The 21,907-nt window shown below is 50.7% G+C and overlaps 1 protein-coding gene across 1 annotated transcript; it reads left to right on the forward strand.

Moving 5' to 3' along the window:
- Positions 1-11,391: 11,391 nt before the first annotated feature.
- Positions 11,392-16,087, forward strand: LOC113837055 (transmembrane protein 121B-like). The gene is given in 8 exon segments (XM_035449025.1): positions 11,392-11,416; positions 14,015-14,473; positions 14,476-14,502; positions 14,505-14,537; positions 14,540-14,601; positions 14,603-14,702; positions 14,705-14,763; positions 14,765-16,087. Coding segments are annotated over 8 exon segments (2,088 nt in total).
- The last annotated feature ends 5,820 nt before the right edge of the window (positions 16,088-21,907 follow it).

Here is a 21,907-nt window from a genome sequence, read left to right on the forward strand (position 1 = left end):
GTAGAGCAGGCTGCCCTTGAACTCACAGACATCTGCCTTCCTCTGCCTCCTGAGTGCTGGGATCAAAGGTGTGTGCCACCACACCTGCCTCAGGGAGGACTTCTAAAAAAACAAGGCCAGTGTAAGATTATGTGGAAGCTTCAGGAGAGCCTTTGCTCTCGCTGAAGGAACCTCTGCGTGCCAGGGAGGCATGTACTAATACTCTTGATAGTTTTCACTGTTGTAGAGTTTTGTCCACAGACTTTGTGGGCTTTTTTTTTTTATTATTAAAAACTATCCTAATATTTGTTACGTTTTGTGTCAATGAAGCTTTGTCTGGGATATACTAAAAGTTCTGGGAGGGGGGTGGGGAGGGTACTGGATGGATGATGGATGGACAAGACTGGTACACATGGTACTCTTCCTGGAAGCAGAAAAGTTTGTGGCATTTCATTCCCTAAGTATGGTGTTTCCTCTTCTACTGCTGTCCTTGCTCTCAGGACAGGCGGGGCTCTGTCTAGGAATACATCACTCTGGCTTTGACATATGCTTGGCAACTTGGTGTCTGTGCTGAGGGCTCTTCCCATAGTGAACCCAGAAGTATGTCCTAGTATGTCCTGTCCTCAAAGCGTAATCCTACTCCAGTTCGGCCTTGTTTGTCTCTTCCGTAACCTTGATATTTGTCAAGTTTCCTGGTGCTATGCTTTGAATATTGACTGCCTTTCAAAGGTCCCCAGCGTGATGCTAAGAATTAGATTTGGTGGCACATGGCATTCTTAGCATTCAGAAGGCTGAGGCAGGAGGATTTTGAGTTTGAGGACAACTTAGGACACATAGTATAATACTGTCTCAAGAAGTAAAAATTACAAACAAGCCAGGCGTTGGTGGCGCACTCCTTTAATCCCAGCACTCGGGAGGCAGGTGTAGCCAAACAAAACAAAAAAACCCAACTAAGGACCTGTCTTACTACAATAGTCACTTGCATAGGACACAAACTCCTGACTCTGTTCCCTCCCTTCCCTCTTCTCTCCCCTCCCTTCTCATCCTCGTCTCCCTGTCTTCCTTCCTGGCCTTGAAGCCTGATCACCTGCTTTCGCCTCCCAGGTGCTGAGGTTACAGAGGTGTGCCACTCTGCTCGTTTTTCTTAAAATACTGTTGGCTACACCTGACTAACTTGTTGACACCTCTGGGTGCTTCGTTGTTTATTGGTGAGGGGGCAAATGCTATTGAGGGAGTGACCAGGGGGGTAGGAGAATGGAGAGCTAGCATCCTACAGGCTGAATGAAGAAGTTGTTGCATGCTCACTCCCTGAGGACCAGGCTCAAGTATACCCACTGTGGTCCCTCACAAATGACCCAGTTTCCCCTGCTGGCTCCCCAGGGCTCCTCATTGCCAGGGCCAAAGGCTTGAAGTCATGCTTGCGTCTCTGTTTCCCACATCAGCTTTGCTCTGGGTGTGTCTAGTGTGGGAGTGCTGCTCACCTTCATCACCTGCCCCTACTGAGGTCCCTGGCTGCTTGGGGTCCAGGATGGAATGAGGAAAAGAGAAACGCACAGGGAAAAAGCTTGGGCTGGGGAACCGAGCTCTGTAATGGAGAAGCTGCAGCACTCGATAAGCACAGCATGTTTAGCAGAGAATTGGGTTATTGCATACAGCCGAGCAAGGAGATGGGGTTATTGCGTACAGATAAAGAGGCAGAGTTCCTGTGTGCAGCTGAACAAGCAGGCAGCTTTAGCTACTCTGGGCAGGAGCAGTCTTGAGGCTGAGAAAGCTATGAGGGACATTTTCTGCAGATGTGTGAAGATCTGCACGTGGAACAGAGGAAAGCTTTGCTATCCTTCAGCCTCACCTGGGGGTGGGGGTGGGGTTGCACTTTTCCCACGGGTCTGAGGCTAGGTGTCCTTGACATGGCCAATTCATGTCAACAACACACATTAACTCAAGGGCTCCACACATTCCGGGCTTCCTCCACTCCTCACACAGCCCCTCACCTGTCTTCTTGTCTATTTCCTCCCTCTTTACCCCCCTTGCACTGTTCTCTCATTGAACCATAAATCAGTCAGGTTATAGATTGGATCTATTTTGTGATCACAACCCTCCTGTGACTTCCTCTTTCATTGAGTAAAAGCCGTAATTCCTTACCACAGCACAGCCACTTCTCCACCCTGCCATCCACCGCCTCACCTCGTGGCCCTTGCCTGCTGTGTTCCCTCATCTCTTCATGCTTCTCCACCGTGCACACACAGAGGTCCTTTGCGTGTCCCGATTTAGGGCCTCTGTCCCCTGGTCTACATCTGACTCTTGACATTCCTTTTTATTTTTTTCCCTGCTTGTGGGCCAGTCACTGCATAGACTTCTGTGACTTCCTCTAAGAAATAGCTCTCTCAGGCCTGGAGAGTTGGTTCAGTGGGTAAGAAGAGCACTGGCTGCTCTTCCAGAGGACCCAGATTCAATTCCCAGCACCTACATGGCAGCTCACAACCCTTTTACCTGTTGAGTTTTTCACAGGACTTACACTCCTTGACCTAAATATATCCTTCCTTATTTTATTCTGCTAAGGTAGAAGCTCCATGGGTTGGGGCTCCCACACAGGCATGACTGGCACCTAGCAGAATTCAGTCTAGATACATGTCCAATAGGTGGTCCTGCTGACCCTGCATGTTTACCTGTGAGGACCCCCTTTTCCTTGAGTATGCAGAAATAAAGACTGTAGGCCACCAGGAATGAATCTCAGCTCAGCTAACTCTCCAGCTGTATGATCCTGTACACTACTTAACTTTTTCAAAACTTTGTTTCTCTCAATGTGGGCTTTGTGTTCACAGTGTCTTTGCTGTGGCTTATGTCAGAAATAAATGACTTGTTGGAGGGCCTGGCATGCCCCTCCTAGGGGCTGGGCTCACTCCCTGGCTCCACAAACCTGGCATGTACTGTAACCCCATCACTCAGGAGGTAGCAGCAGGAGGATCTGAAGTTAAAGGTTATTTTTTACTACATTAACAAGTTCAAAGCCAGCCTTGCTACACAAAACCCCATCTCAAAGAACAAAGAGCTTTTAAAGTACAGAATTTCTCATATAGAGCCACTTTTCTAGGAAGTCCAGGCTCAGCATTTTGTGACTGCAAGAACAGCTCAGGGCTGTCCTTGAGGACTTGGGAGTTTGTCCCACCATCCTTGGTTCTGCACATTCCACGGAGGGGGTGGGGATGGGGTGGCGGGGAGAAAAGGGAACTGTCCAGAAATTCCCAGGACTTGTCATCCCGTGACTACAATGTGGTTACCTGGGCACCACTAACTTTAAGGGACAGGAACAGAATACAATGAAACTCCTAAGATTCAGGCTGTGGGACCAGAGAGATGGCTCGGTGGGTAAAGGTGCTTGCTGCCAACTCTGACAATCTGAGTTCCATCCCTGTGTGGGGGCCATGTGGTGAAAGGGGAGAACTGACTTCCTGCCCTGCCGTACATGTCCCTCACTCCCAGGGCTCTGGGATACAGAGTACAAAAGTACTTGTATCATTTTTAGCATGTTAAAGAGTCAGGCTCTGCTTAGCAAGAATGACAGTGAAATGCATTTGGACCAGAACCAAGCAATGCAACTACAGCACCTGGCACCTGGACAGCACTGAACTGATACTACTGCTGTTTATGTTGCAGGGGGCAGGGTCTGGTTGTGAATTCAACAATTCTTCTGTCTCAACATCCCAAGTTCTAGGATTAGATGAATGTGTTGTGATATCTGGGCTGTGATTATTTCTTTTTTTTCTGTGTATCTCTCTCTCTCTCTCTCTCTCTCTCTCTCTCTCTCTCTCTCTCTCTCTGTGTGTGTGTGTGTGTGTGTGTGTGTGTGCTCGTGTGTGTGCACTTGTGAGTGGGCAGGGGCATGAGTCTATGTGCATACCTATATATTTCCATGGATTTGGAAGCCAGAGGTCAATGTCTGGTGTCTTCCTCAATCTTTCTCACCTTATTTGACTTTTATTTCATGTTTAAATTTTTATTTATGTGAATGGTTGTTTTGCTTACAGCATATCTGTGTGTACCACATACCATATTTTTGTTTGGTGCCTGTGGAGGCCAGAGGATATCAGATTCCCCTGGAACTGGAATCACAGATGTTAATTTCCTTGTGGGTACTGGGAGTCAAACCTGACTCTTAACCTCTGAGCCACTTTATTTTGTAATATGGGGTCTCTTACTGACCTGTGAGCTCATGGATATGGCTGGTCCGGCTGCTAGTGAGCCCTGGACTCCTATCCCCACCTTCCCACTGCTGGTTTTATAGACAGAAGCCACCACACCTGGCTCCAAATTTTGTGACATTGTATTTACTGTGTGTGTGTGTGTGTGTGCACGCGGGAGAATTGGGGAGTTGGTTCTCTCCCACCTTCTTGTAGGTTGTAGAGATTGAAATCAGGTTGCCAGGCTTGTATGGAAAACAGTTCCCTGCTGAGCCAGCCCAGTGTTTTTAAATGACCATCAGTGGTCGTATGGTTTGGAGTCTCACAAACCCCAGTAAATGAGGCCATTCTTTCCTTTGTGTGTGTGTAAGGGGGGGCGGGTGTTACACATGGTTTCTCTGTGTAACTCTGACTGTCCTGGAATTCTCTGTAGACCAGGCTGGGCAAAAACTCAGAGATCCACCTGCCTCTGCCTCTGGAGACAGAGGCAATTCTTACCTATTCCATCTCTTACAAAGGCAGAAGCCATTCAGTTACTCATTTCAGAAATGCAAGGCATGCCATTTGGCCATGCAGCACTGGGCATCATGGTCTTTCTCCGAGCAGTGCCCTGTGGAGCCACAGTTGGGGAGCTGCTCCTTGGGCCCAGAAAATTGAGCTTGTATGGAGTGCAGCTGGATATTCAAGAGAACAGAAGGGCAAAAAACCAAGAGTGGCCATGTGAGGGCGCCAGGACTCTGGCTCAGATCCTTTGGCACAGTCCCAGGGACTGTTGTAACAGTGGTCATTTCTCCTCTCTTACTTGCTTGTATTTTGTAAAGACATCATACATGATTCCTGGTTAGGTACAGAGCTGTAGCATGTGTACTGACACGGATCTGTGGGGAAGACAGCACCACCACTCAGCAGCAGGTCAGTCCTGTCCCCAAGGGGCTTTAGCCAAAGGGAGGTGGAGACTGGAGTCATAACCATCTGCCTTCATATGTGACCCGTACATGTTTTGACAAAGTGAGAAAACAAAAGACCTCGAGGACAGCCAGGTCTATTAGATCCTGTTTCAAAAAAAACAAAACAAACACAAAAAACAACAAAATAAAGCAAAAGGGCCATATATCAATTTGAATAGCACACAAGCCTTTTAAAAACTATTTTTTGCATTGCTGAAAGTGGAACTCATTTAGGGTTTTGCACGTGCTAGGCAAGGGTTCCAACACTTGAGTTTTGTTTTGATTTTGTTGAGTTAGGGTCTTGTATCCCAGGCTAGTTTCAGGGGAGGATGACCTTGAATTCCTGAGCTGCCTGCCTTCACCTCATCAAGTGCAGGGATTGTAAGGATACACCACCACACCTGGCTCCCATGACCACCCCTCACCCCACCTGAGCACTCCATTCCACCCCACCACCTCACATCACCCGACCACACCACCTCACCCCACCCCTCCACCCCACCTCACCACCTCACCCCATCCCACTTACCTGCTTTAGCGTTGGGATCAAACTTAGAGAATCATACATGGTAGGCAATGAGCCTGCAGCTTGCTCTTATTTTATTTGAGGGGATGTGTTTCAGTATGTTGTCTTTACTAGTCTTGAACACCTGAACTCAAGTGATCCTCTGCCTCTACCTACCCAGAGCTAGGACTACAGGGTTGTGCCCCCATGCCTGATGAGCCCGTATTTTTCATGAAATTGTCAGCCTAGGACAAAGCTGCTGTCGGGCATTCACAGTGAACATATGTGATCCAGTGGTCCACTGACACTAGACCCCAGAGCTGCTGAGGAACACCTCTGAACTGCCCAACGCAGGTGCAGGGAGTATGTTGGTAATCAGGACACCCTACAGAGCCGGGGTTGCTGTAGCAACCGGATGCTGCCTTGAGGGAGGAATTTTAAAATACATTGGCTAAAATAATTTCGTGCTTTTTTTTTTTTCTTTCTTAAACATCATTCTGTCATTTCCCAGTGCTTCCTGCTCTGCTGAGGTGGGTCATGTTAGGATGCCTGTTTCTCTGCCTAGGGCTCTTGGCAGCTTCTGGGGCCTGGAGGTGGGAAGATGTCACAGAGTGTGAACCACTAGGAAGTTGACAGAGGTTTGGCAGCACTGGCTTCCAGGTTCCTTCAGCCCTTGCTTCCAAAGCCTGCCACACTTTCTCTTTGGAGGACAGGAGTCTAGCTCGATGCTCTCCCATCCCTCCCTGCATAGCCACAGTGTTCCTTGAGCCCGTCTTTGGAGGGCAGGACACATTCCTTCTTCCTCTGTGTCTGTTTCTTACTTTGCTCCTCCCGGTTCTTCATTTACTCACCCAGCAGATGCTGCAGGTGAGACAGCTAGTTGGTAGATAGATGGGAGGCTCATTAGCCAGCTCGTAAGTCAAGCTCCATATTAAATGAATATTAAGCCTATATTTGTTGTAGAAGCATCTGGTTTTAGATGGGTTTTGTGCCAAGCCCATCTTTATGTGCTTGCATTCAGTTGTAATGAGCCTATGTGTGATGGCCGTTCTTGGTTGCCAACTTGACTACATTTCAGAATTAACTAAAAACCAATCAGCTAGATACACCTATGAGGAATTTTTCTTAAATCATCTGAAGTGGGAAGACCCACCTTTAATCTGATCTTTTGAGGTAGAAAGATGCACTTTTAATCTGGGTCACACCTTCTAGTGGCAGCCTGTACAGGACATGGAAGAAGAAAGTGTTTGCTCTTGGACTGCTTGCCCTTGCTCTTGCTGGCAAGTCCATTCCTTCACTAGCATTAGAGCATATTTCTTTGGAATTCTGGCATATACTGAAGACCAGCTGAGATATCCAGCCTTGTGTACTAAACAACTACTGGATTCTTGGATTTTCTATTGGTAGACAGCCATTGTTGGACTATCTAGACCACAGCCTGTAAGCCACTCTAGTAAATTCCGTGTGTGTGTGTGTGTGTGTGTGTGTGTGTGTGTGTGTGTGTGCATTCTATCAGTTCTATTCCTCTATAACTGACTAATGAATACTCTATGCATGTCAAGTTGTTGGAGGCCCTATGTGCTGAGCCCCAAATCCACCTAACCGATGACAACAAGAAATTAATGCAATGAACAGGCCTCTGCAAACTTGGTGGAAAATGGAAAACCCTGTAAAAATGATGGGTTACAAGTTGTGCAGTGGTTAAGGATTATGGTGAGGAATCTCAGGCCAATGGTGTCATTGGAGGATACTTCAGATTCAAGAAATGAACATGAAAAATGGGTTAGTTTTCTTTAAGAGAAGAAAGGAAGGGCAGGGCCTGGAAGCTCCTGGAGAGTATTGAGTTCACATCATAAGGCCGAGAAGCTGGTGTCTGATGTTTGTGGGCCATGGCAGCGGCAAGGAGACGTATGGCTCCAGAAGAGTGGAGCTTGCACACATCTGCTGGTTTCCTCCCACAACTTTTCCATTCCCGGCCCCAGCCCGTTGTTCGAGCCATCTGCATCGGGGGCAAGCCCCCTCACTCTCAGTCACTGACCAACATATTAGTCCTCTCTGGAGATGCCACCACAGCCCTCTCTAGAGATCTTAAAGTTGACAGCTCAGACCAACCATCACACATGGCTTCTCTGATGGTTTATGCTGTCAGTTTGACAAGGTGCAGAGCCACCCATCAGGTGCTCATCAGCTTGTACTCAGGGCATGTCTGGAAGGGCTTTTCTTGGTTAGGTTATTTACAATTGGAAGACCCACCATAAATGTGGGTGGCACCTGCCAGTGGCAGCAAAAATAAAAGGCAGGGGCACCTGCCTCCCTGTCTGCCATCCTTCACAGATAACAGAACCAATCTTCTTCATTCCGTGTGAACTGGAGACCAAGTGGCTCTCCAGGAATCCTTCAGTCTTCAGTTCCAGACTGACTGCTGAGGCATCCGGCTCCATGGACTAAGCAGGTAGAGGTTCTCAGCCTCTGCAGTTTGAAGACATTCATTGTTGAACTACCCAGACTGTACCGTGCAAGCCAATCTAACAAATCCCCTTTCAGAGACCTGCAGCTAATCAGTGTGGTAGAGGCAGGATTTGAACCTAGGTGATCTGCCTTTAGAATATACTTCACTGTGATCAAATACTCCAACAAAAGCAACATACAGGAAAAAGGATTTTGCCTCACAGTTTAAGTTATAGTCCATCGTGGTATCTTATCACAGCAGTGAGATGAACAACCAATACAGAAAAATAGTATAGACATGTGGGTTGCTTGTTTCCACTGTGCCAAACCAACTGTACTTAAATGTTAGCCATTTGTGGTGGTTTGAATATGTATGGCCCCCACAGACTCACGTGAGTGTGAATGTGTGGCCCTCAGGGAGTGGCACTATTAGGAGGTATGGCCTGGTTGAAATAGGTGTGGCCTTGTTGAAGGAAGTGTGTCGCTGTAGGGGTGGGCTTTGAGGTCTCATATATGCTCAAACTACACCCGCTGTGACAGTCACTTCCTCTTGCCTGGGGATCAAGATGTGGGACTCAGCTCCTTTTCCAGCACTATGTCCTCCTGCATGCTGCCATGCTGTCACCATGATTACTGGACTAAATCTCTGAAACTATAAGCCAGCCCCAATTAAATGTTTTCCTTTAGAAGAAGAAGAAAAGAAAGAAAGAAAGAAAAGAAAAGAAAACCAGTATAGACAAGTGGGGCTGCTCACCACACAGCAGCTCCTGACTAGCTGTAACTCCAGTCTTGGGGATCAGATGCCCTCTTCCGGCCTCTAGGGCATATTCATGCACATGGCACACAGACAAGCTGAAGATAAGAGCTCAGGGGTAGAGTGCTTACTTGTCTAGCCTGTGTGAAGCCCTGTGGTTCTATCTCCTGCACCACAGAACAACACCAACAAAAAGAGCCAGGTGAAGCCGGACGTTGGTGGCGCACGCCTTTAATCCCAGCACTAGGGGAGGCAGAGGCAGGTGGATCTCTGTGAGTTCGAGGCCAGCCTGGTCTCCAGAGTGAGTGCCAGGATAGGCTCCAAAGCTACAGAGAGAAACCCTGTCTCAGAAAAAGAAGAAGAAGAAGAAGAAGAAGAAGAAGAAGAAGAGGAGGAGGAGGAGGAGGAGGAGGAGGAGGAGGAGAAGGAGGAGGAGGAGCCAGGTGTGCTGGCTCACACTTTAATTCCAGAACCTGGGACACAGAAGCAGGCAGATCTCTGGGAGCTAAAGACTAACCTGGTGTACATAATGAGTTCTAGGATAGCCAGGGGTACAAAGTGAGGCCCTATCTCAGAACAAACACAAAATTGTCCCTTGCCTTCTCATTAGAGTAAGTATACATTAAAGTGTTGTTATATGATGCCGGCAGTGGTGGCGCACGCCTTTAATCCCAGCACTTGGGAGGCAGAGGCAGAGCTTAGTCTACCATCCACACCTCTCAGTGCTTGGTGGCTTGCCTGCTTTCTCCAAGAGGAACTTGCTTCCACTTTTCAGAGGAAATCCGTGGAACCTCGGATCTAGCTCAGGGGCTGATGCATAGGGACACTGTCCCCGTGGGTGGTGCCATCACTGTGAAGCCTCCCACTGGGCAGCTCAGGGCACACCCAGGCTCTGTAAGAGCTCTGCTTTTAGGGAGATGCAGCATCAGTCTGTCCGTTCCGTTAATCCTCTGAGAGTGCTGAGTAGTTCTGAGGCTCTAAGTCCTCAAGAACTGAGTTGTATGGGCTGGCTTTCTGCTTTGCTCTCACTCTCCTGCTAGGTTTGCTCTATCTGAGCACAGTGTTTGCTAATTGTGACTGAGAACCAGAGAACTCCACCTGTCTTTCTTTTCTCTCTCATGTTCACACAGGGAACCTCTGTGGGCTCCTCAATGCTCTGACAGCTCCTTTGAATCTTGCCTTTATTGTTGCTCCAAACATGAGAGGCAGTGATTCCCAACTGAGAAAGAATCAGCTGGGAACAGGGCCCGTGGTCAGTGCAAGTAAAGGCTGCCTCATCCCACTGACCCTCCCTCCACTGCTGAGCTGGACAAGGTCACTTCTTCCTGCTGCTTTGCCTCTTGTTCCCTAGGAAGGCCACCAGCCATTGGCTTTGTAGTTCAGAAGCACGGGTGTTAGGTTGCCAGAGGAATTTTCTCCAGTGTCTAACATGTGGGGAATGCTTAGGGAAAGGCTTTGACTGACCCCTTCCTCCCAGGCCTGTGAGCTGCTGACATCCGGGTTTGTGAGGAGAGTGGCAGCCAGGCTGACAGGTAGGAGTCCAGTTAATCTGCACTTCTTCAACTAGTAGTATGACTTGGATAGATTGGGTTTGCACTCTCCATTTCAAGGTGTTGTGTGCAAAGTGTCCAGCATAGACCCCCAGGTGCTTATAACGGCTCTATGACCGTTTCTTTCCTTTTTCTAGATCCTTCTGAGATGCTTATAGTTAACTCCCCCTACCCCTGTGTGTGTGTGTAGAGAAGGCTGGATATTATCAAACCTAAAGGGAGGAGAGATGTCTCCAGTACTCTGACTACTGACATTCCGTTGTTACACCGACTTATCCTGATTATTGGTGTTTTTGTTATTCAGGGTCTGGGGTCTATGGGAAAGTCAGATGAAGAACCCCTAACAGAAAACTAACTCTATGTGGGGGCTGGAGAAGTGGTTCATTAGTTAAGAGTGCTGGCTGCTTTTCTGAGGACCCAGATTTGATTCCCAGAATCCAAATGATGGCTCATAACCACCTGTAACTCCCATGCCATGGGATCCAACACTCTCTTCTGGCCTCTGCAGGTACCAGGCACACAGGTGGTATGTAGAGATACATGCAGACAAGCCATCCATATACATAAAATAAGTTAATAATAAAGAGAAAGTCCATCCCATTGGATGATAGTACACTTCAAAAAAGATCTTGAAAATAAAACAATCTGGTCTTGGTGGACAAAAAGGTTCATCCTGGTGGGTGGGTCTGTAGCGGGAGCACCAGTGACAGGGGGACTAGCTCTTCACTTCAGTCTCCTCAGGAGTCCCAATGTTTTTTTGTTGTTTTCAGCTGCTTTTACCTCTTCATCCACCTCATTGGCTTAAGAAGGGATCTCGGGCCAGCGTCCACCTTCAGTTTCCCTGGGGAAGACTAAGACTGGCTATAATTGCTCCCATTAGAACCTGGCAATCCCCCAATCCCTTTTTCTACATGGACTGGCTCGACCCAGACATCTGTTGGACCTGGCAGGATGTCTACACATGGAGGCTGCATCTTGGAAGCTGTTATTTCTACCCTGCCCCAAGTGAGTGGCGTGGGCACCAGCTGGCATGGCGGTGCTGCCATCCATGAGGCGTATGAAGGCCAGATTTATGAGCCACTGCTTTTTTGTTGTTTGGTTCTGTTTGGTTTTTGCTTCTTGAGACGGTTTGTTTTTGACACAGAGTTTCTCTGTGTAACAGCCATAGCTGTGGTGGCTGGCATCAAACTCACAGAGATCTCTCTGCCTCTCTGGCTCTTGAGTGCAGGGATTAAAGGTGTGTGCCACTACCGCCAGGCAAGAAGCAGCAAGAAGCTCTTAACAATAGCAGCTTTCTCCCTGGTACTCGCTAAAGGGTGTAGCTGACTGCCTGGCTCAGATGACCGCCACCAAGCTATGAGTAAGTGCTCCCTGGGAAGCAAGGTGGTGGGGGGCATGACTTTAGTCCCAGCACTGGGAGGCAGAGGCAGGTGGGTCTATGTGAGTTCGAGGCCAGCCTGGTCTAAAGAGCGAGTGCCAAGACAGGCTCCAAAGCTACACAGAGAAACCCCATTTTGAAAACTAAAAAAAGGAAAAGAAAAGAAAAAAAGTGCTCCCTGAGAGGCTGAGGTGTAGACTGAGTAAGCTGAACACCAGCTTCTTTAACCGTGTCTACACTCCCAGCCAGCACAAGCCGCTCACACACATGATCTCTCAACACGAAATTCCCTTAAAGTAAGCGCTGGTCCCTTTGTTCAGATCAGCGTGAGGAAATTCAGAGAGCTGAGCTAACTGGCCTCAGCTCCCCAGGCTGTGTAGTGAATCCGGGGCCGTGGGTCCCACACTTACACCTGCTCTGCCTTCTGGACGTTAGGGCATAAGACCTTTCAAGACTGCACAAGTCATAAAGTTCTGAATTCTATATGTGCCATGGATTTGTCTGAACCATCCTTCAAGAAGCTAGAAAAAGCAGCTTTGGCTGAGGCAGATTCTTCTTTGAAAATTTTCTTTTCACGGGATGTGGTGGCACATGCTGCTAATTCCAGCACTCAGGAGGCAGAGGCAGGAGGATCTCTGTGAGTTCAAGGCCAGCCTGGTCAACAGAGTGAGTTCCAGGACAGCCAGGGTTACACAGAGAAATACTGTCTTGGGGGGGGAAGTAGAAAATTTTCTTTTTGGTTTATTTGTTTTACTTTCTGTACACGAGTGTTTTTGCTTGCATGTACATCTGTGTACCACTTGCATGCCTGGTACCAGCAGAGGTCAGAAGAGGGCGCCAGAACCGGAGTTACAGATGGTTGTGAGGCACCCTGTGTGCTGGGAACTGAATCTGGGTCCTTTGCAGAAACAGTAGGTGCTCTCCTAACCCATCTCTAGCTTCAATTCTTCTACTTAAGAGGCATATTTAAGGAAAAGGCTGTGGTCAGAAATATGGTGGTTCCCCCCCAGGCAGCAAAGCAGCAGCTTTGAGGCAGGGGACATACAATCTGTGGGACTGGGGAGTAAGTCGGGCAAGCTCCTAACTTGCTCCTATGGGCTGGGAGTAGAATTACACAGAAGTCCCAGAACCTTCTTGAGCTCCAAGTGATACAGTAGTTTTCTTCTCCCCTACCCCTAAAAGCAACACTCAGGAACTGTCCAGGCTGTCCTTGAACTTGGGATGCTCCTGTTTCAGCATCCTGAGGAGTTGGCCTGCGGAGCTCCCATATCTCTAAAGACCCTTTCCCTTCCTTGTTAAACACAGTTTCCTGTTATTTCAACTCCTGCTTAAGCGTTTTTGTTTGCCCAAGATGGCCTCAAACCTGTTATGTAGTTGAAGATGACCTTGAACTCCTGATCTTCTGCTTCAGATGTGGGCTACCACATCTAAGGGGTGTTGGTGAGGAACCCAGCACGTCATGCAAACTAGGAAAAAAAAAAAAAAAACTTTGAGAATACCAAAGATGAGCTTGGCTAAGTAAGCAAAGACTTCTCTCCGAACCACCCCCAGCCCTGGCAGTCTCCAGAGCCCTTGCATGCCTTGGCTCTAGCTTCTGCCAACTCCAGAGCTAGGCAATGGTAGGTGCGCGCGCGTTTCCTAGGCTCTCTTCTCAGCAATTATATTCAGGGAGCTTTTCCATCTACTGGAAACTGAGATCTCCCCGGGGATCGTGTTAGACGTGTAAATGTATAGTATTTGTTTGGGATTGCTTTCTGAATAATAGAGTTTGGGTATCTATCTATCTATCTATCTATCTATCTATCTATCTATTTTGGTGCTGGGGATGGAACCCAGGACTTAATGCACGCAAGGCAAAATTACTCTGCCAATTGATACACGTCATCCCGGTCCCCTTCTGGTTCTTTTTTATTTTTACTTTTTAATCACTTCCATTGAGTTATCAGGGTCTTAAGGGGAGTAGATGTAGGGTGGCCGGTGGCGCACAAGAGGGGGAAAGTTGGCCTGGCCGCGCTTCCTCCTACAAGCACTATGCAGATTAGGGGCAGAAATGAGCTTGGTTCTTGGCAAGAAGGTGTGGTCTACCCTTGAGAGCAAGGCCACCTAGCAGTTTAAGTTACGGAGTTGGCGGCTTCAAGAAACGTACGTCCTGCCAGTCCCGCTGCGCTCTCAGCTCTACTCCAGCGTCTCAGTTCTCACTCCTTTCCTTCCTGCTGATCCAGCCAGCCAGGCTTTCTCCTCCTCTGTTCTCGCCTCCTCTCCCCCTTGAATCCAGTCCTGGTTTCCCCGCTGCCAGCTCCTTCTCCTGCCTGCTGGGCTCGCTCCCCCGCCTCCGCCCCCGCCTCTCCAGTCCCGGCGGTCCGCTCGGCTCCCCGGCTCCCCTCTCGCACCCCCCACCCCGAGCCCCCGCGGCTCCGCTCGCCCAGTCCGGCCGCTCCAGTCCGGATCCCGCTGCCGCCCGAGCCGGGTGCGAGTTGCAGCAGCTGGGAGGAGGCGGCGCGGCTGGCCCGGTTCCCTCGGCCGCCTCGTCAGCCCGAGGTTGGCGGGGAGAGAGCGGCGGGCCAGCAGCCCCGGGAGCCCCTCCGAGGACAATGCACCGGCGCTGGGCCACCTCGCGCGCTCTCGTCCGCGCCGCCTCTTCCGCCGCCCCCCGCCGCCCGCTGCAGCCCCTTTTTCCTCCGGGGGGGCTCCTCCCGCGGCCGGAGAGGCTCGGGCGACAGCAGCACCAGCACCAGCCCCAGCGCGGGGGGGGCGGCGGCAGGCGCGCGGGGGCGGCGGCTCCCCGAGCAGCAGCACAGGCGCGAGCGAGAGGACGACGACGAGAGCATTAGCATCAGCAAGCCACTGGTGCCCGCCGCCGCGGACTCCCGGGCCCCCGGCTCAGGGGGGCGCCCCCGCCGCCCCCGCCGCCGCCGCCGCCGCGCCGGCCACCGCTCCTCACGTCACCGCCACCTCCTCCTCCTGCAGATGACCGCCGCGACTTCGGCGCCCGCCGCCGCCGGGGCCGTCGGGGGTCCGCGAGCCGCGGCGCGGCGCGGGCGGCGGCAGCGGGAGCGGTGGCGGCGCCTCCGCTGCTCGTGCTGCTGCCGCTGCTGCTGCGGCGGCCGCCGGGCGGCCCGGCCGCAGGGGTCGTCGGCGCCACGGCTGCTCCTCGTCAAGTCCCGGATGCCACTGGGGCTACCAGGCGCTGTCTGTGGTGCTGCTGCTGGCCCAGGGTGGTCTGCTGGACCTGTACCTCATCGCCGTCACCGACCTGTACTGGTGCTCTTGGATCGCCACCGACTTGGTGGTGGTGGTGGGCTGGGCCATCTTCTTCGCCAAGAACAGCCGGGGCCGTCGAGGCGGGCCAGCGAGCAGCGCGCACAGCCACCACCAGCTCCACCACTCGGCGCCGCCGCCGCCGCCACCGCCACCGCCACCGCCGCCGCCGCCGCCTCTGCACCTGCCGGCTGGGGCGTCCGCGGGCCGGGGCCAAGGCTCGCGGGGCCGAGGAGGCTCGGGCAGCTCCGGGGCCGGGCCGGGGACAGCCGGGGCCGCGGGCGAGTTCGCTTTTGCGTACCTGGCCTGGCTCATCTACTCCATCGCCTTCACTCCCAAGGTCGTGCTCATCCTGGGCACGTCCATCCTGGACCTCATCGAGCTGCGGGCGCCCTTCGGCACCACGGGCTTCCGCCTCACCATGGCGCTGTCCGTGCCGCTGCTCTACAGCCTGGTGCGTGCCATCAGCGAGGCGGGTTCGCCTCCGGGCTCGGCGGGTCCCCTGCTCCTGCAGCCACAGCAGCATCGCGCCGCGGGCTGTTTCCTGGGCACGTGTCTGGACCTGCTGGACAGTTTCACGCTGGTGGAGCTGATGCTGGACGGCCGCGTGCCGCTCCCCGCGCACCTGCGCTACCTGCTCATCGCCGTCTACTTCCTCACGCTTGCCTCCCCAGTGCTCTGGCTGTACGAGCTGAACACCACCGCAGCAGCAGCTCCGTCCTGGGGCCAGGCCTCCGGACCTGGAAGCTGCAGCCGCCTTTTGCGCTTGCTGGGCGGCTGCCTGGTGGACGTGCCCTTGTTGGCGCTGCGCAGCCTCCTGGTCGTGAGCTACCAACAGCCTCTGTCCATCTTCATGCTCAAAAACCTCTTTTTCCTTGGCTGCCGTGGCCTGGAGGCCTTGGAGGGCTGCTGGGACCGGGGGAGTTGGGTTTCCCCAAGTCGGGCCAGAAACAGCTATGGTGCTCCTCCCTCTGCCCCCCCACCACCTCCACCGCAGCCACCTCAGGGAGGCTCCCAGCGGGGCCACTTGGAAAACGAAGGGGGGCCTCATGGCTATGTCAACACTCTAGCTGTGGCCTCTCAGAATTGAAAAGGGTGAAGGGCAGGGGCTCTGATCTTGGTTTGAGAGTGTTGGGCCCCCTTGGCTGTGTTTTTACTGTTGTTAAGGCTAAAGGTGACGTCTTCTGCCCGCAATGGGTAGAGACTAACTTGGAAGGAGACCAGCAATGTATCGTGAGGGAGGGCGGTCCATGTCCATCGTGGTCCTTCTCCATAGTCCTGCCTGCCCTGACATACAAGGGACTGGATAAATGTGCCACCTGCTTTTCTTGCCTTCCATCCTATGTGGGAGAGTGGAGGAAAAGGGTTTTAGGCAGAGATGGTAGGTGTAGGTTGATGAAGTAAGTGTGTGTGTGTGTGTGTGTGTGCGCGCGCGCGTGCGTGTGCGCATGTGTGCAGTGTGTTTCTGGGTGTCTGTCTCATGCTCCTTGCAGTGGGAAGGAGAGGAGGCCTTGCTGCCACCACACACGACACCACCATCCTTTCCTGCCTGAATTTATGACTGGAATCCCCAGGAGTTGCTCCGTTGCTGTACTCCAAGGGAGAAGCTCACCTAGGGCCGTCCTCACTCCTGCTCCTCTGTTCTCAGCTTGGGGAGGAGAGGGTCTCTGCTGTAAGGACCAAACAACACCCTTCCTTGGGTGAGTGCGTATTTCTACCTCTGTGCTTTCAACTTTCATTGCATCACACAGTGATGCTGCTCGAGAAAAAAAAAAAAAAAGAAAAAGAAAGAAAAGAAAAAGAAAAAAAATTAAATCACTCAGAAATTGTATTCACCATGGCCACTGGATCCCTTTGGGGTTTGGTACCAGATATTACAGGGTCTGTGGAGTATCAGCCATTGGCTTGCTCTCTTTTGGTTCCTCCTCCTGCACAGGGTACTTAATCCTCTCTGTGTTGGTACTGGCTAGGTAGGAACTGGGTTCAGAGCGACTGCTTTAGTGGGTTCAAAGGGATGTGAGGTCAGGCCCCTTAGGAGCACCCTTGGGAGCACCACCTGCTCTGTTACAGAGCTCAGCATAGAGCAGAGAGGGTGGTGACCTTTCTTCTCTCTCTGCTCTGGTCTCATCAGGGAGGAGAAGGCATGCTGCAGGATCCTCCTTCCCAGCCTTCCCCCACGGGAACCTCTGGAGTGGCTAGGTTAGTCTTGACAAGATGTCACTCTTGGAGTCTCTAAGGCAGGATAAGTATTCTGAGGGGAGTCAAGGGTCGAAAACCTAGGGAGTATATGCTCACCCCCACAATGGGATTGAGTGGGGGGGAACCTTAAGAATTTTGGTTCCCTTCCCTTCTGTTTTGCAAGTTTTTTTTTGTGGTGTAATAAGCCTAGACAAGGGACCAGAAGACATGATCTATAGTTCTGCCTGTTATTTGCTAGATTTGAATGCCATGTCACTTTTGCTTTCTAGGCCTCAGTTACCTTTCTTTCTTTCTTTCTTTCTTTCTTTCTTTCTTTCTTTCTTTCTTTCTTTCTTTCTTTCTGGGCTTCTCTGTGCAGCCCTGGCTGCCCTGGAACTTTATTTGTAGACCAGATTGGCCTCGAATTCACAGAGATCCACCTGCCTCTGCTTCCTGAGTGCTGGGCTTAAAGACTTGCACCACCAGGCCCAGCTTCAGTTACCTTTCTAGGGTGGTATTCTTTGAGTTTGGGGATTGAAAGCTCTGGATATTATGCTGCCATTAGAGTCAGACATAAGAGGAGCTATGCAGGGTGTACTTGAGGACGGCTCTGCTTCTGCCCTGCATCTGCCTTGGGAAAGCTCAACGGAGGTTTGTTGTAACTAGGTTGGGGGACTGGCATTGCAGGGCCAGTTGATGGTGACCTCCTCTAAAGCCCACAACACAGGGACAGGCCCAAAGTGCCAAGCCACTGACTACTAACTCAGCCAGGCCCAAATCCCTCATCCCCTTTGGCTCTACAAGGACCTCCTGAGAACCGAGGGCTACACAGGGCCTCTTTCTCAAACTGCCTGGGGCTGTGAGCTGGGGATATCGATGTGAATGGAGACCTGAGCACTGGGGGCCTGCTCACTCTTAGAGTTGGCCCTGTGGAGGATGTTTACAGTCGATGTGTTCTTCGCTCTCGGTCTCTCGCCCTCAGCCAGTGCTGCCTGGCTGCTTTGCACAACACACCTGCCTTTTTCCCTTGCCCTGGACGACTCCTCTTCTGATTTGACTCGAGGTCCTGAACCTAAGCCCTGGACAGGGCTGGAGCTGCCCACTGTTCTGTATCTTTTCTCCAGCTTTGCTGTTTCCCGCTACCTAATTTCAATGACTGTGAAAAGAAATTGTGTCTGAGCCATGGCCAGCTCTGGCTGGCCCCAATCCACCCTCTTTCTACTGTTTGGATAGCCATCCCTCTACTGTGTGACTGCTGTCTACTGCTGAGAGACTGCCACTGGATTTAGGACGGAAGGCTGCCATTTCCCTAGTACATCAAGACACATGATCACATGGCCATTTGTGACAGAGGCCAGGACTGATGAGGGCCCAGCACTCTGCAGCCTGTCTTCTGTGAGGGCTTTGTGCTCAGGGGGCTGGTCCCTTCCTTCTGGTGTTTTTATTTTTCGTTTTTTCGCTCATTCTCCTGTCCCATTTGCACATGACCCTTAAGCCCCCCCCCTCCGCCCCTGTTGTTTAGGGTACCTATAGGGAGGGATCAAACTTGAGATATCACCAAGGTGTCATGACCAGGATAGTACACTGCCCTGAGGCGTGTGCCAGAATAATGGATCATGGAAAAGCAGCCTGGGCTCTGAATTTAGCCTTGCCTGCTCCGAGCATTTGAGTGTGATGGGGAGGGCCTATTACTCGAGTTCCAAATGGCCCCTGTTTTTTTAAAATGAGTTAATTACTTTGCAATGCTGAGGTCTAAACCCAGGGCCTCAAGCATGCTGGACAAGTGCTAGCCAACCTTCTGAGCTGCATCTCTGACACGAAGTCTTACTCAGTCTGAAGATGTTCTGTCTAAAGACATGCACCCCACCTCTTAAACATTTCTCTGTGTGTGGGGTTTCACTCTGTTCCCAGGGCTGTCCCAGAGTCTTGGGGCTCAGGTGACCCTCTTACTTCAGCCTCTCCCAAGGAAACAGGTGTGCAGTGCTATGTCCAACCACGGCCATTCCTGTTCATCATGCTGGGAACTGGGCCCGGGTGTGTGGGGCGCAGAGCTGGGAATTTGAGCCCAGAAGGAATAGAGAAGCGGCACCTTGCTAGCATTTATCACATTTTTTCTCTTTTTAAAAATAAAACCAGACTCTGTTCTGAAAATAAAAAACTTGAGACTTGTGACAAGCTTCCTGTGTGGTTTAAGACCATTCCTGTCCTGATGTCCCCATTGAATTCTTAAATGTCACTGTGACATTTGTCATCATTTTGTAGGTTGGTGTTGCTGTGATGGGCACACCTTAGCTAAGTGCTTGGTGTGTGAGTAGGGGAGGCCGTGCACTGTAGCCTAGGACTGGAGATGTCTAACTGGGCCTTCCCCTGTTCACTGAGGAATTTCCCAGTTGTGCTGGCTTATCAGGGCAGAAGGCAGGAGATATGAATCTGCTTGTTTGAGACAGATTCTTTTTTTTTTTTAAAGATTTATTTATTTATTATGTATACAGTGTTCTGTCCACATGTGTCCCTGTAGACCAGAAGAAGGCAAAAGATCTTCATGTTAGATGGTTGTGAGCCACCATGTGGTTGCTGGGAATTGAACTCAGGACCTTTGGAAGAGCAGCCAGTGCTCTCAACCTCTGAGCCATCTCTCCAGCCCCGAAACAGATTCTACACTGCTCAGGCTGGTTTCAAACACCTAAATTCAAGGAATCCTCCTGCCTCAGTCCCCAAAGTGGGTGGGACCACAGGAATGTGACCAGAAAGAAACCAACTTTAAATACTCTTTCCTATCATGTCACTCTTTCCTCAGCTAGAAGCATAATTTCCTGGTTTAAGTGAAGTCATTGTTTAAAATAACAAACAAGCTGGGCAGTGGTGGCGCACACCTTTAAGCCCAGCACTCAAGAGCAAGAAGCAGGTGGATCTCTGTGAGTTCGAGGCCAGCCTGGTCTACAGAGTGAGTTCCAGGATGGCCAGGACTGTTTCACAGAGAAACCAAATAAATAAATAAATAAATAAAACAAACAAAAACAAGAAAACAGGAGATTATTGAGTCTTAGGTAGACTGTTGGGTTTTCGCCCAAAGAAAGCTGTAGGGCTGGAGAGACGGCTCAGTGGTCAGAGTGGACTGCTCTCCAAGGGTTTGCTTCCCAGCATTCACACTGGGCAGTTCACAGTGTCCGTAATTCCAGCCCTAGACGATCGTGTATCCTTTTCTGCCCTCCTTGGGCATTGCTCTCATGTGCACAAGCATATACAAATACACACACCCATAATTAAAAGTAAAAATAGAATCTTAAAAAAAGTAAGTACTAGTAATTTTTCTTAGTGTGGAGGCAGCCAGTATTATTCAGATCACACTGTGTTGTCACCAGCAGGACTCTGGAGGCAAATGAGAGCACAGAACAGCAAGGAGCCGGGCCTGACCTCTTCCTAATTGTGACTGTGAGCAATTCTGTGCCCTCCTGGAACTATTTCATCATTTCTAACATAGCAGTTAGAAGGGGCATGTGGCACTACAGGCTTGCATTCCTAGCACTGAGGAAAGGCAGAAGGGCGAGTATTCAAGGCCAGTTTGGAGTACAGAGCAAGACGCTGTCTCAAAACAGCCTGGAGAGGAGGCTCAAAGTCAAGAGCACTGGCTGTTCTTCCAGGGGACCCAGGTTCAATTCTCAGGACAACCCTCTTCTGGCCTCCTTGAGCACTGGGCACACAAGTGTTATACAGGCATACACATTAAATAAATAAATAAAAGCTTAAACACACAACAAACAAAAAGCAAGAGCTATGGTAGCCACCTTGAAGGTATATGTTAATAATGAAATGAGAGCTGGATTGTGGTGGCACATGCCTTTTATGCTGGCACTCAGGAGGCAGAAGCAGGTGGATCTCTGTGAGTTCAAGGCCAGCCTGGTCTACCGAGCAAGTTCCAGGACAGCCAGGGCTACACAGAGAAACCCTGTCTTGAAAAAAACAAAACCACACACCACACACAAACAAAAAAAGAATGAAATGACATGGACTAGCAAGATGGCTCTGAGGGTGAAGGCATTTGCCTCTAAGCCAGGTAACATGAGTTCACGTCCCTGGCCCCACATGATGGAAAGAACTGCCCCACAAGGTGTCCCAGATCTGACTCCACAGGCTCTTACACATGCTTTTCCCTGAACTACACAGAGAATAAATACACAAATAAGAAAAGTAATAACATTAACATTTTTTAAAAGAATTAAATGAGGTGACCTATGCCAACACGGTTCTTTTCTTGAGCCTGTGATGACTCTCACAGGTTAAAACTGCATACAGGCACATGGTCATTTCTTCCTAAGTGGGGCCAGGCCACTCACACACACACACACACACACACACACACACACACACACACACACACACACACATCTTCCTGGTGAGCCAGCAGTGCCTGTTGGCTTTGATCAGCTGGAGCACCTCGGAGACACCTGGGAAGCTGGAGGAGGGCTCAGTGTGGGGACAGGGAGGCCACCAGAGGTCAAATGAAGCTGTGGTACTGGCGCCAAGGGAGAGGACAAAATCACACCTTAGGTCACCAGGTTTTTATGCACACCAGCTCATTTCCTCGACATGGTCACCTGTAAGGTGGCTTCAGTTCCTTTTCCTGAAGCACTGGAAGTAGCCGTGAAGGCTGCTAGCAGGCAGCAAGGAAGCCACTTGAAACCTGGGTCTGTCACCTCTCAGACCTTCACTCTTCAGGAGCCTTCAGATGTCA

Source organism: Cricetulus griseus, chromosome 8 (assembly GCF_003668045.3).
Source record: "Cricetulus griseus strain 17A/GY chromosome 8, alternate assembly CriGri-PICRH-1.0, whole genome shotgun sequence".
In the NCBI taxonomy this organism is placed as follows: Eukaryota; Metazoa; Chordata; class Mammalia; order Rodentia; family Cricetidae; genus Cricetulus; species Cricetulus griseus.